At 38.9% G+C, this 14,765-nt stretch overlaps 1 protein-coding gene across 8 annotated transcripts in view; it reads left to right on the top strand.

Annotated features, from left to right (window-relative positions):
* RFTN2 (raftlin family member 2) overlaps nt 1–14,126 on the top strand; it is a 37,072-nt gene extending 22,946 nt beyond the window's left edge. For 3 of the 8 annotated variants that reach the window (XM_049814203.1, XM_049814675.1, XM_049814762.1), the window contains exons 9-10: nt 3,773–3,851; nt 9,123–14,126. In XM_049814203.1, coding sequence (XP_049670160.1) covers nt 3,773–3,851; nt 9,123–9,392 — 349 coding nt within the window. In that variant the 3' untranslated portion in view covers nt 9,393–14,126. The remainder of the gene's footprint in view (nt 1–3,772; nt 3,852–9,122) is intronic. The other 5 variants (XR_007507740.1, XM_049814454.1, XM_049814369.1 and 2 more) reach the window with 5 other exon arrangements.
* Nucleotides 14,127–14,765: the final 639 nt, after the last annotated feature.

Here is a 14,765-nt window from a genome sequence, read left to right as displayed (position 1 = left end):
CCACGCGATAGCTGAATGTCATGGATCATTGGCAGGCAGGCGCAGTGGTCTTGTAGGCCTATTTAGTCCTTTAGCTCCTACTTCAATGGCTAAATCATGTTGGATGGAGGAAACATTTCCTTGAGAAATGTTATCTTTCCTGTTATGAATAGAGCAATGGTATACATCATATTCTTGAAATATGCAGAGTTGCTATTTTGTGCAATTTTGTTTGAAAAATAAGCACTGTGGGTTTTGGGGTGGATTTTTTGGTCAGCACACTATAAACCCACAGAAGTTCCCCTCTTCTGTCAGTGATTCTCTTTTCCAGGGATATGAGAAAACAAGAGCGTGAAAATGAAAGTGCATATGATGCAATTTTTGTTGTATCCATCCATATCTTGGGTATTTAAATTTTGTCAGCAGTGAATAAAGGTTGATTTTGGCCAAAAAAAGAATACAAGACAGATCCATAATATTAGTGACCTAAAGAGCCTCCTGCATTATATACAACTCCTACTTGCTAGGTAAATGTCTTCAAGACAAGAATTTTACAGTAATTATGGCAAGTTCAGAAGCTATACAGCAGGGATAAAATTAATAGTCCATTTAGGAGCTAAATTTGGTGAGTAGGAAAAAATATGTTAGAAGATACTTAGCTGGTAACTTGGTGCGACTGCAGTTACTAATATGATATTATCATGAGTTTGTAGAATTTCATACATGTGTGTGGTCTAAAATTAGAATTATTTCTAAGGCTTTTTAAATTTTTCATTAAACAGATCGTCTAAGCCAGGAGACTTAATATCCCAGCCTGGTGTCTGTCTCGTAACTGAAAGTCTAGCTGTTCTGCGATTCCAAAGGAGTGCAAAACTTTATTTTGGGAAATGGAAGAAAACCTGAATCAGTTAAAAGCATTTATTATCTTGCTCCTTCTGTTCATTTCACAGAAAATTTTGTCTAACCTTAAAAGTGCTTTGTATATAAAATGCTCCTGCATAAAAAAAAATAGATCTGTAAAAATCAGAGCTGTTGGCAGTACTACTTAGCTTCTAGCTTAATGATTGTTTTGGGGGACTTATTATATACATGTAAGAGGACAAATTTATTGCCCATACAGCATAAGCAGACAAGCAAATTGCTGGGGTTTTAACAATAGAGTCTCTGTTGCTCTTCATCCCTCTTAAAAGAAGAGACAGGAAAAAAGGCTTCCGCAGCCTTACTCTGCAGTGACCTTTATTTCCCCTCACTGATTACTGTAGTCCCTGAAAATGGGCAAGGCAGACTGTCTACAAGGGCTGGAAAGCAGGCAGGCAAATCTAGTGCAAAAAAACTGACTTTGCAGTTATGAATTTATCATGACAAACTACTTCATCTAAGTTTTCAAAATGCCCTGACTTACAAGGCAAAGAGGGAAGGGGGGGAAATGTGAGGGAAGCTATGGAGTGGCTTGCTCTAAGCACTTTTTCTCATTTAAATTCTGTGGAAATCCCACTGTCATTGAGTTCTTTGTGAATTAAGCTCATAGCCGCTTTGTCGTGTGCAGCATTTTAATAAGGTCAGACTTAGAAAATTGTTAATTTACTTATTGTCTAGTCACCATTGTGTTCTTTCTCTGTTCTAGTAGAATTTGTACAAGCTGTAGCTTAATGTTTGGGTTTTTTTCTTTTCTCTGAAGGAATGCAGACACTGTTACAAAATAAGCCGTAGGGTCTTACCCATGCTGGGGACTGTGCTCAGCCTTCTTGCTTAGAAGAGAGATTTCCCAGTTGACATTATCAAAACAGACATAACTGAAGCAGGGAGAGGTATCTAGCCAAGTGGAATAAGGTTGCAGGATTGCTGATTTCCTTGTCATGACATAAAATTGTAACACATTTTCTTTTAATGAATGCAAATAGCGAGGTAGGGACTCTCAGAGCAGGAAACCTTGTTAACTTAAGGAAACTAATGAGTTCGTTCTCCTGCTTCCTTGTTTCCCCCACAAGCCGGAGTTTAAGATAGTTCTCTGTTCTTCTCCAAGGAAGACATGCAAAGATATGCTATGACCTGAGTTCATCTGGACTGAAAGGAAGATTGTGAGGGGCCAAACACCAGCACGAAACCATCATCACTGGCTATTGATCAGATGTAGTGGAGTATGCTGGGAATCATGCAGTTTTGTGTACTTTCTCAGAGCTCACTTCCAGAAGCTCTACTGGGGCAGGCTGTTCACAAGCTCTTCCTGAGCTCATAGGAAAGTTTTAATCCCTGGTTTTTCTTGGAGCAAGTCCCTAATGTTAAATTTAAATTAATTCTATCAGTCCTAGCCCTGGCATGAAACATGAATCGTCAGTTCATCTCAACTTTATGTGTGTGGTTGTTAAGATTATGACATACCTATGCTGAAGCACAAGCGTACATTATTGTAGTAGTTCTTTCTGTAATGTTATGCATAATAATACTGTTTTGTGGTTTATAGAATCATAGCTACTCAAATGAACTCACTATATGTCTCTTTTGTGTTTATATCTTGCCACTTTTCTTTAGCGCATTCTTAAATCTGTAGTCACTCTTCTGCCAAAGTATTTCAGTGTCTTTCCTTTATATGCATAAAGACCTCATTGAATACTGCCCAGAAGTAGGAGTTGAGGGGAGAAGAAGAGTTTATCAAAATGTAGTATCTGATATTTAGAAGAGCACAGGAATTTCTTAAACCCTCCCATCCTAGAGCTCTGGTCTTGAAGTTCTTGCACTCTTTCAGTGCCACCGAGTGGGGCTTTGTAGTACATATGCAATCAGTGTGCTGACCTGTATTTCTGATGGAAAGGTGATGAAAATAAATACATAAAAACTTCAAGAGTCATCAGTATCACTGGTACTAAAAGAGTGTAACACTTCTGAAACATCCTATCAGTAACACCTGACTTGGTTTTGAGGAACAACTTCACCTTTTCACATTTATTGTTCTGAAAGTATTTCCTTTTGAAAAACAGTTCACAGTGCTTCTTTAAATTATATCTACCACAGCATCAACATTTCTAAAAGTTCCAGGACTAAAAACTGAAGTTCCTCCTTCAATTTTTTTCTTTCTCTTTTATTTCTCTTACTACTATATTCTCTTGTCCTTCCTCTGTGTGTGCCTCCCATGTACAAAATGGCCAGTGTCATTTACCTTATTATGGATGCAGAGCTTATAAAAACTGAGCTGAGTCCTTTTATCCATGGGTGGTGAGACAGCAAGCTTATCCCACTGTGTCAGTTAGATGTCATGTTACAACCAGAGAACACCTTTTAGTTACAGTAAAGAATGTTACTTCCCAAGTTTTATATCACAAATTAATGAGATATTTGTTGAAGCTGTGGATCTATTGAGATTGGGCCTACTTGTTCTGCCGTTAATAGGTAGTAGTATGTTGCTGTATATTTGAGAGTGAAGGTTAGGTGAAAGAAAGACTCTTTGGGGTTTACTTCAGTCATAAAGGTGCAGACTTTGATTAAAAGTACAAGCTCTGGTACTTAAACTTTCAAGAGCAGACATGTTAAATAACTCTAATTATAGCAATACAAAATTTTTTTTCTATACATATTTTCGTGTACCTTAACCCAGCTCAATGCTTCTATGTTTTGGTTTTTTTAAAATGTGATTACAGAACTGTTCAGGAATTAATAAACCAGTTAATGCTTGGTAGTCTATCATCTTCCTACTCATGGATTTACATACACACAACTTACAGTGGACTCTGAAAGGTATGAACATCTTACAGTTACTTATTGCCTTTAAAATATTGAAACAATTTTCTTTAACTTTTAGTGAAGGAAATCTGGCCACAAAGCAAGTAATTTTTCTTCAGAGACCTGTTATGTGGAATTCTGCTGTCCAGACACCAGAGGTGAGTAACATGTTTATGGTATTAATATAAACAAATCAGTACTTCACATAATGGTTAGGTGCAGAAACAAACTAGACTTAAAAATTAAGGGGAAAAAAGTGGCAGAAGAGGGTGTCACTTGAAACAGGTTCAACTTTGTGGAGGGCTTTTGCAGCTGAACTGATTTTTTTTCTCAGCTGTACACCTCTTAAGCCACAGAGAAAAGCATAAACATGCTAAAAACCTGGTTTGTGCTGAGAAATTACTGTGTCTCAGGTGGATGAGGTTGGCTATGTTACAAGTATTTCTTTAGAAGTCTTCAGGAAGTCTTAAATGTTCCGATTCAAATCCTGGATGTGTTGCACATGAAAAAGAAAACATTTTCTTTTTACCTCCAAAACGTCTACTTTGACAATTGTAGAAGAATGCAAGTGTCAAGCTGTGCAAAGGATACTGTAGTCTGGAGGTTAAGAGGGTGAAGGGGTGTTAGCGGTTGCTGCATGAATACGTGTGACAGAAATAGAGGGTTTAAAATTCCTGCAGCTGGACCTCAACAACTCCTTGTCCCTTTCCAGTGAGGCTCCCATAATAGTGGTTGTATACAAGCGCTTTGAGGATTAAGTAACTGGCAGTTGTTACCACATTCTTCTTGGAGTCAAGGTCACAACAGTTATTGCACCTGTATAGCTCTATAGTAAATCCTACTGTGGCCAGAGAAGGATGAACTACTGGTAGGCTCTTCTTTACCAAGTCTGTCAACATCCTGTGGTAGATTTTAATTTTTGTTATTTCTGTTTTTTAATGGCCATGCAACCTTTCTCTAATCAACATGGCTTTCCTGTGATAGTCTTAAGTAGCTGTGAAAACTATGGATATTCTCACTCATGTCCAACACCAGAGTAGTAACTTTACAAACTTTGTCATTCGTGGTATTATATACTATTATAAGGCAATAATACTTCTTCTTTCTCCATCTGTAGAAATGGTTCCATGAGTCTCTAAATTTCTTGCATTCATGTTTGATCTTTCTCCGTCCTTTTTACCTTCTATCCAGTCTGTTACCATCACCTGTATTTTCCTCTGTTTAGTGTTTCTAAAATACACGCTCCCTTTTTTTTGTTCTTCTCCAGGCTTTTGCTTATCTCCAGCCTAACTTCCTTCTCACTGTGTCCCCTGATAATTACTACTTCCATGCCTGGAAGAACTGCATTCAACATGCACAATGAAAGTCCTGTTTTATTTTTCGTCTCTACTGCCATCTCAATTCCCAGCTAGTTCTTGTACACTATCTATAATTTATTTCCTCGTTTACAAAATTTGAGCTTCCACTTTTTTCTCTTCAGTGTTCTGTGTAGTCTCCCTTGCCAGTGTCTTAACCTCCTCTTCCATTAATACCCTCTTCTAAATTCTGCCAGTTCCTCATAAAATTTTTTCCTTTAATTTCCCCCTGTGTACCAAGCATCTTCAGCTTTTAGCTTTCAGAGCTTCTGACCCCTGCTCTCCTGCCTGCCTTTGTAGTCTTTACATTCTTTCCTAATACATTTCTGAAAGTATGTATTTTGGTATCAGTATTGTAAATATATGAAACCTCATTATGTCAGTCATTATCAAAGAAAGTCATACTTTTCCTGATGCTTCCCTGCCTATAGTCTGTATAATAAGGGCATGGACTCCTGATACGAATACTCTTTCCTTGGTAAGGCACATTATTTCCAACTATAAGCGTCTCTTAAAAGGCAGCATAACTACATGGGAAAAGTTAGAATGGTTAAGACTGGATTCTGCCAAGAGATGTAATACAAACCAGTTCTGTAAAAACATTCAGTCTGAGGAATTGATGAATCTTTGAGACGTGGTTTAAATTAAAAATAGGAAGCATTATGCTCACAGTTTAAATTCTTTCACCCACTTGCGAGGTGATCAGCAGCTTTTGTTTATACAAATAACATGGTGTGTTTTGTAGTTAGTGTTTTACTTTGTTGTAGTGGGAAACCTTTTGACTTAAGCTTTAACATACTGGAAGTAAACAAGAAATAGCTGATTTGTAGCCATTTACAACAGGATTACTGTGTTTAAAATCTGAGCAAACTTAATATCTAAATGTGCTCTTTAAGTAGCAGTGAATGTTTTCCTTCTTCACCAGGAAATTTCAGTATGCTGAGGTCATTTTAGCATGGGCTAAATAGGTAGTTCAGGCTGAAGCTGAAACATTTAGCGGTGTAACATTTTCCTTCTGTTTTTCCAATTAGGTGGTTTTTCCCCTAAATTCTAATCTTTTTCTTTCATTGCTTTTCTACCAAAATGTCTGAATTGGCAAACAATATGCTACCTTCATTACAATTTAAATTCATAGATTTGTTAGTAATTCCTAACTGGTATAGAATGTCATGCTAGCTTTGCATTGAGTAGCTAGATTTCAGGTGCAAAACAAGCTACTGAAATCTGAAAGCATTAACTTTTGCTCTAGAAACTTAAATATGTTTATTTAAAATGTGCCCTGGACATTGATGACACAGCTGTACAACTTCAGCAAACCCTTGCAAACATTTTAGTAAAAACATTTCATTCCTGTGATTCTATGTTGTTGGGCATGACATTTTCATTTTCATTTGTACTGTGTATTTTTTCCTTGATATTCAAATTACATTAAAGTTGTTAAAAAAATTGTCATGTCCACAACTTAAGATGTTTTTCAAACACAGAAGTACTTAAGATAGCTAAAACGTTTTAAGTTCAAGAAGAAAAAAAATTGCATCACCATTTATGTTTATTTAAGCATATCCTTAGCATGTTTGCAATTCAGATACCTCAATAAGAATGCTACCTATGAGAGAGTCAAAATACAAAAGCTGCAAGGTTCTTTCATTACTGAAATAAGAAAGCAGTCTCATGCAGGCCTTCTCAAACAGTTCACTGTCAAGCCCCCCAAGCCTTCATCACATCACTTTCCAGCTCTCCACAGTGCAGCAGGGTCTGGCCATGGCAGGAGCTTTGCCCCACAGGCAGGTCCAGCTGTTGGACCTCTGTGACTTGCATTCTGGAGAATGGCAACATGGGTACAGGTTGCTTTGTGTACTCAGGATTTTATTTATATTTTTTTTTTAAATTGTTGGGTCAAAGTTAGCATTGCCATTTCTACAGGAAGTTTTGCTTCAGTAAGAATTGACAGGAAAACCCCTTTTACCTGGTCTTTTATTCCCACAGGCTCTCTTTTCTGAGGAGGGTATATTTTATGTCCTCACAGCTCATCTCTCTATACAGCCTTCTTGTATATTCGTGGGATAGAGCATTATGAGCTGGCTTGTGATTTATGGAATGGTTCAAAGGCCTGTTGGATTAGAAGGGCTATACTGTTTCAGTGGGCTCTTTGTTTATCACATACCATTTGCTCTTCTGAGAAAATAGTGCAGAGGAGGAGATCCGAGATTGAACCACACACTGCTTGAAGGTTTTCTGTTTTTTTCTTGTCTCTTTTTTTCCTTTATTTCCCTTAAGCAGACTTCTCCATCGTCTTACCATGGCATCCAGGCAAAGCTTATTTCCTTCTGTTTCTCCTGAGGCAACACTATTTCCCCTTAGTCTAATTTCCCAATGTCTTCTGTAACAGCTTCCCTAAATACATTTCCTTTAGCCACAAGGGCCATTGTTTTTACTGTTTCAGAAGGGTTTGAGGAAAAAAATTAGCAATGTATAGAAGGGGGGCACAGAACTTGTAAGAGCATGGCAAAAACAGTTGCGCGGGGTGTTTTTGTTTTTAAAGTGTTTGCATTTGTGCAAATGCCCCTGCAAGAGTGCTTGCATCTTTTACCCACCGAAACACAGCTCTGTGCTGAGGCTGGATTCCTTCTTAGCTAGTTGTCCTCCTTCTGTGGACAGGGCTGTGTCCCCTGGCAAAGCATCTCCCAGTTTAGCAGTGCTTCTGCTGACAGCAAGACTCCAGGCAGACAGCCGGTGCACTTCTGCCTTCCCAACTATGCTCCTCTGCTGTGACTCAAGGCCCTGACATTGCCTCTGGAGGTGCTGCATCATCACAGATCTTGAGTACCTTGGGTAGCTCCTGATGGTAAAATGAAATAAAGCTTCTATTTATTTGTAATGCCTCAGAGGACCCTTAGCATAGTCTGATAGGTCTATTGTTTGCATAAATCACAATCTGCTGATTTTTCTTTCTGAAATTGGCAGCCATCACTTGCAACAAGAAGCATGTCAGGAGATCCCAGTACTAATGTCAGACTGTATTTATACTGAGTTCTTCATGTGCAAGGTCTCTTTAGACCCCCTCAGGAATTGCTGTACAGGACAGCCACTGACTTCTATCTGTGCAGATGCACCATGTGGATTGAATGCAATTCTCAAGAAACTTGCCATTATCTGAGGAGGCCTCTGAAGGTCTTTAATGGCAGAACTGGAAAGACGGGAAAGCGTAGCAGTCTCGCCATGAGATGGATCAGTGGGAAATCTTCAGTCCTATGAAGTGGTCAGATCACACTCTTAAAGAGCTCAACATCGATGCAGATTAATTCACATCTTTATCAAATATTGCACTCTTGTTGAAGCTTCTAGACAGAACTGTGTTTGGGGAAATGATCAACATCTACTGACTTTCAGAACAGCTTACAGATGAGGGCACTAGCCAGACATTGTACGTGGTGGCATGGAGATATGTGAACAAAGGAGAATGAATGTCTGGCTGCAGTAGCAGCTGGAGATGGTGGAGCTGTCAGCTGCATGCCCACCACCGCCTGGCCCTGCCATCCCTCTGGGCAGGAGGGACCTCTGCACCTGAGAGGAAGCCGATGGTAGGAGCTGTGCCACCCTCGAGCGTTCATCCCTGCAGAGCACAAGAAAGGGCAGCACACACGTGCCATATGGCAGAAAGCATCAGAGTCGGGGTACGTTAGACATGTACGTTAGGCACAGAATGTGCTTCCTTCAAACAGCTGATTTTTAGCATGGGTTAAGATCTGTAAATCATTCCGGATCTGCCAAGTACTATATAAGAATCAAGCATTGTTGGAGTACCTTTTCTTAGCATTCATTGTGCTTTCTTGAATCTTGACTATGTCCTGAATCTTCTTTGTCTGTCTTAAAATTTATTTATAGAGAACAAAACTGTATCTGTCAGAGGTTTTTCTCCAGAGGAGTTCATAGTTTAAACTAGAGTGTGAAATGCTGCCTTAGGTTAAAATGCAGCCAGCATTAAAGTCATGTATGACTCATTGCAAAGTGTTTGACTTCCCCCCCGACTCCCCCCCAAATAAGCTAACATTTAAACATTCTCTTGTATTTCAGAGGAAATCCTTAAGACAAGTTATTGGGGAGGAAAAAGGCAAAGTCTCTAGCAGAAGTGTTGGATTAGACACAGCTACTTCTCGCCCTGTAGAAATTGGACAACCACCTGATGAGTTTCACCTATCTCCATCTAAACAATGTTGGATCAAGGAGGGATCTTCCCAGTATGGAGGCTTTCCAGGATTCAGTAGCAGTGATGGAGTATTAAGGGAACTGGATGATGGACAATTTGACCAGGAAGATGGAGTCACTCAGGTCACATGTATGTGATAAAGTAAGTAACTGCATCAGATGGACATGTACATAATTCACACAAATGTTAAAAAAAAAAAAAAAACAAAAAAAAAACAAAACAACAAACATACTACTTTAAATGCATTGGTATAATCCTGTGACTTTTCCCAGACTCATTTTATATTTTTCGCTGTTTCTTTGTTGTGTTAATCCTACTGTAGTAATAATACTACTGCAAAATAATTTGGTTTTCTGTCTCTCTCTAATAGAGCAACTACATGACTCTGCTAACTTGTTAACGCTTTTGACAAGCAAGGAAGCAAATGCTGCAAAACAGTGACAGTTTGAATTGTGGAAGAGAGAAAGGAATGAGGATGTTTAGTATTTTCCACAAGCTGGAGGAGTGTGTTTTGTCTTTAAAGGGCATTGTAAATATTGGTGGGAAAAAACCCTGTCTCTGGCTGTTGTTAAGTTTTAATGTAATTTTTGCCTTGCATAAATTCAAAAGCCTAGAGAAATGTTAAGTCTTACGCTAGAGTGTTAATAATGTAAGCTACGTTCAGACTTGGTATGTGCAGAAAACCTCTGGAGGCTGTAGGCAGACACTTGTTCCTGTAATACAATTTCACCTATGCAGGTTTTTTACCAGGGTTCCTTGTACATCTAAGCCAAAAGCTATCTGAGCATATAGCTTGTATAATGATGTATTCATAATTTACTCATGAGTGGAAATGAAGAACCACTCACCCCCCTGAAAGATAACTTGCAGTCTACAAAAAAGTAGTTTGAGAAACTCACTAAGAAGCATTGACAGCAAGGTGCACAATGATGGTGATAATACATAGGAGGAGGAAGTAGGCTAAACTTAATAGGCAATACTAGATCATAGACTATACAAATATGCTGATGTATATATATAAAATTTCTCAGCTAAATGTATCTCACACTGGGTAAAAAGTATTCAACTGCATCAAATACCAGAAAGGATGTTCAGAGTACAGGATGAAGTTGCTGTGCTTCCATCCTCACTGTGGGGAGGAGCTGCTTGCATTAAGGGAGGTTAACACTGGCAGGGTTCTGTGGGGAGAGGCATGAACAGGAATTATTTTTATGCTGCTGTCTTGAAATTACATTTTACAGAGGAGAAGCTGAATACAAATCCATCTCCAGAAGGTAATTGTGATTGTAACTAAAAATTGCGTTTTTCAGTTAGTTTTAGAAGCAAAAACTATAAATATTCGTCATACTTAAGCTAATGGAAAATAATATGGTCAAAATGAGAAATCAGAACAGAACTGAGGAAATGTATTCACAACACTTTGCTCAATGTTTACAGTACAGCACGCACATCACCCAGGGATTTTGATACCTGTCTGTGCGTGTTGTACTGCAAACACTGAGAGAAATGTTGTGAATACATTTAACTACACCACCCCACTCCCCTGGGGTGGTATCCTACCAGCTGCCATGGGAGTCTCCCTGTCCACAGTGGTAGATGCTGGCACTAAACTCGGTGGGCAAATTAATGCAGTGACAGGAACACCAATAATTGACTCCAAACGAACACCCCAGGAGATGACCAGGATGGTGGAAGTCAGACTGCGATCTGGGTGGCAGGGAGCTGTGCAGAAAGAACATTGGCAGAAGCTGCTTATTTCCATAAGCAAAAAGCAACTCATGAAAGAAAAAAGTTACACCTGTTATGATAAGCAAAAGTAGTACAAAGCCTTAGTGCTGTTTCAATTTATTTTTACAAGGTGGGGGGCAAGGGAAACCCTTTCTACTTGCATGATTGTCATAGTGGGAGCTTGAAATGATTATTGCTTTGGAGCTGCTTCCCAATTTCATTATGAAATTGTTGTAGGCAGGCTTGTTTATTTTTCACTCTGGAAGAGCAGCTCTAACAACTGTTTGTAGCAGGTTTGCGGCTTTTTTGAAAAAAAATTCCACAGCCCTGGAGCCAGAGACATTCCTTCAACTTCTTTTTTCCTGTTGCACATTGTTGAAAAAGGCAGCTTCTGTTTTCTCACTTTAATTTCTTAGGAAAAATGCTGGCAGCCTGGCAAAATAGTTTGAATGGTGACTGTTTTAAGAGCTAAATACGTGCCAGTAGGGCAGGAGGAGGACTGCACGCACCACGGGGAGCGATGGGAGCGCAGGAGTACCTGTGATAGTAGGCACGGTAAGAAATCCATTCTTGCCAAGTCTTCTCTCCCTGCTTTCCCACCAGCACCTCAAGGTCACAGATGTGGGGCGCAAACCTCGTGTTCATTCTCTGTCTGGGGGCACCACATGGAGCAGGATCACCCCACTAATAGGGAGAGGGCTGGGCTGGGGTGGTGTTCCCCACAGACCCTGACCCAACTGCTGCTTTCTCATGCAGCCCACTACTCTGTGAGCAGCAGTCATCGTCACGCAGTTAGCAGGGATCTCCTCCATGGTACACAGATGTGGAAAAAAATTATGAAAATACATGTTACATCTGTCTCCGGCAGAAAGCCAAGTAACTCTAGTATATTAAAAATGGGGTAACAGCTGGTCTTGTGCAACTTGGAATATGTTGCTCTACTTTTAAAAGTATTTTTCATGAGTTATCTAAAACTCTCATGTGCGTGCTTCATTTTTTAACTACTGGTGGTTCTCCATACAAGTCAAATCTGTAAAACCAGCAAAAATTGGTCAAAAAACCTAGCAATTCTGAATATTCCAAGTTAAAGCATTCAAAGTATATCAAAGAAATTACCTTTTATAAAGCAGTAGCCCTGCTTAAGATGGTTAATAGTAGTGAACCTTAAAGCAAAACTGAACTACAACCATTTAAATAAGTTACAGTATATAAAGTAATAAATTGCACGCAGTTAATCTTTCTAGAATACATTAATTGGATAAAGAGAATTGTTTAACTTTTAACTGAGATCTTGTCATATCAGCTGTTGAGAATGCAGAAAATTCAAATAAATTAGTGTCTTTTTAAAAGAACTTTTCCCCTTACAATTAATGGGATGTACACAAGGGAGATTCTGTTTTGGAACAAGGGTAGAAATAGAGTATGCTCTGGATGTCCACAGGTACACTTTAGAATATCCCCACTTTTAGCAAGAAAGGTTTTTCTTCTTAAAACGAAATAAAGCTATATTGCTTTTAAGTAGCCCGGTTTTAACTGCGCTTTGGTCCTTGCTCTTGAATCTCACAGGTGCTGACTGTGCTGCAAACCTTTTCTTTCTAGTCTTTAATTCAGTGTAAATATGCTAAATTGTTTCCTCTGAAGCCACTCAGCAATTCCTGTATAGTTAAGGACAGCTGGGGTTTTTTAATGCCATTTGCCTCACAGTATGTGAAGTTGCCCCTGCTGCAGGAACATTAAACTAGATTGTTTCCCTAGCTCTCTATTGTCTTTCACCTCACAGGGCTACATGTAGGCTCTGTACTAGAAAAAAATAAACAAAATACAGTTCTTCACCTGGAAAAAAAAGTCAACCTGACAGGAGCCAAGATAGGGATCTGTAAAGTGAGTGCCATGGAGAGGGTATTCCTCTGCATTCTTTTTTTGATACAAGAACTCAAGGGAATCATGGAAGTGGTAAGTAGCAGCTTGGAAACAAATCATGGTGTCTACCCAGCTAACTGGAGAACTTGCTGCAGGATGCTGTGTATAAAACTACAGGGATTTAAAAAGTGACTGAAAAATTCCTGAAAGGAAAAACATCGCCCTATTCTCTCTGAAAGTCACTGAACCAGAAACTGTTGGGAGATTCTGAAACCTGGTCTGACTGACTGCATGCTTATCCTGTTCTTTAGGTCACTGTAAGCACGAGTGCTTCAGCCCTGCTGGGCATGTAGCTGAGAGTGTTCTCGTGCTGCAAGGCTTTCTTTCAGAAATCAGGGAGAGTAACTTGCTTGCTCAGCCTGTGCGAGGACTGTGCAAGAATCATCTGACTTCACACACTAATTGAAGAACACAGAACAAACCACCTGTCTTCCTAGGGCATGGATGCTGAAACAAGTAATTGAAAATGCTTCTAAAACAAACTACAGATAATCTTCTATTCTGTTCTTTGTAGTTAAAACTTCTGAAAGCCAACTATAACTTATCTGGAAAAGTGAGAAGGGGAGGGTGTGTTTTGGGTGTAGGGAATTCCAATTTAGGCTACTTGTTTTATCACCTGGGCTTACACAAACCAGAGCATCAAGGTATGCCTTTATTAGGGTTGTGATGAGCACTGTCTGTTAATTAAACTAAGTTTGTAAATCAGAAGAGCTATCAGAAAGAGTAACTCCGGCAAGATTTTTTTTTTTTTATATGCTCCTATTATATCTATATACACACACACAGACTCTGTTCAGTTTTCATTCTACCAGAACATATTTTACATACTCATCTTTTTATTGGAAGAACTGCAAATCAAAATTAAAAGCACTGATGCATTTTCTGGCAAAAAAAGTAAATACACTTATTTATTCAATAACAGGGCTTCAGTTAGGAGCCTATGTGTCTGAAATGTAATAGAAAAGTCCCTTACCTGTATGTGACAGCAGAAATGCCCTGCAACTATTAGAAAGAAGAGATAGAAGGCAACCGACGCTGTTCATGAACCTCTGCAAAAGGCTGTTTATACTTTTGTTTGGAGAGGAAATACTTTTCTAGAGTTTACAAGCAGGAAGACACTATCCACTGTAAAAAAAAAATAAAGTTGTGCCCAGCTCATAATTGTCAGAAAAATTTATTTACATACCTGGTCAACTGCAATAAACTGCTGCTTAACTTCTCTGTTTCTGGTCTGTAAAATACCATTTTCTTTTTGTAAAGCTAAGATCTTTTCTATAGTTCTGATAGGAAGCTTCTCACCATTAAAAGCACTTACCAAATCAGCTACCAGTTTCTTTATTACATTTGTCGCACCCTGACTTTACTTGGGTTAGATCAATGTTACCTTTCCTCAAGCTAGAATTACTTTTTTTGCAGTCTTGTCTGTACGTCTGTACAGCTCACAAGGCAAAGCTTGTTAGACTTACTGGCATCTATTAAAAGCTGATCTGGTTTTCCTTGTTCTTAGTATATTAACCTTTTGAAGGTAAAAAGTGTTAGGTTGTTGTCTTGTCAACTCCCTATGGCTTAATTTAGAGAATAATGTTAGTCAGGATTTAGATTTTTCTAAGCCAAATTCCTGCATCAGAATTTAGACAACTGCTATGAATTAAAGAAGTGAACATTCCTGACTTCAGGTAGGCATAACCTGAAAGAGACAAAGTGGTTTAAAGGAACTGGTCTGGTGACATGCTCTGATCCGTTCAAGCAGAAGAACGTTGACAACATCTGAGAGAATTAGAATCTTGAAAGTAGCAAAAACATTGCGGCTGACTTGTTGCAAGATATGCTAAGCCAAACATCAGGAAAAACCTCAGTGCCTA

This window comes from Accipiter gentilis, chromosome 1, assembly GCF_929443795.1.
Source record: "Accipiter gentilis chromosome 1, bAccGen1.1, whole genome shotgun sequence".
In the NCBI taxonomy this organism is placed as follows: Eukaryota; Metazoa; Chordata; class Aves; order Accipitriformes; family Accipitridae; genus Astur; species Astur gentilis.
The sequence above is the reverse complement of the archived record's forward strand: the minus strand, read 5'-3'. Positions and strand labels throughout refer to the sequence as shown.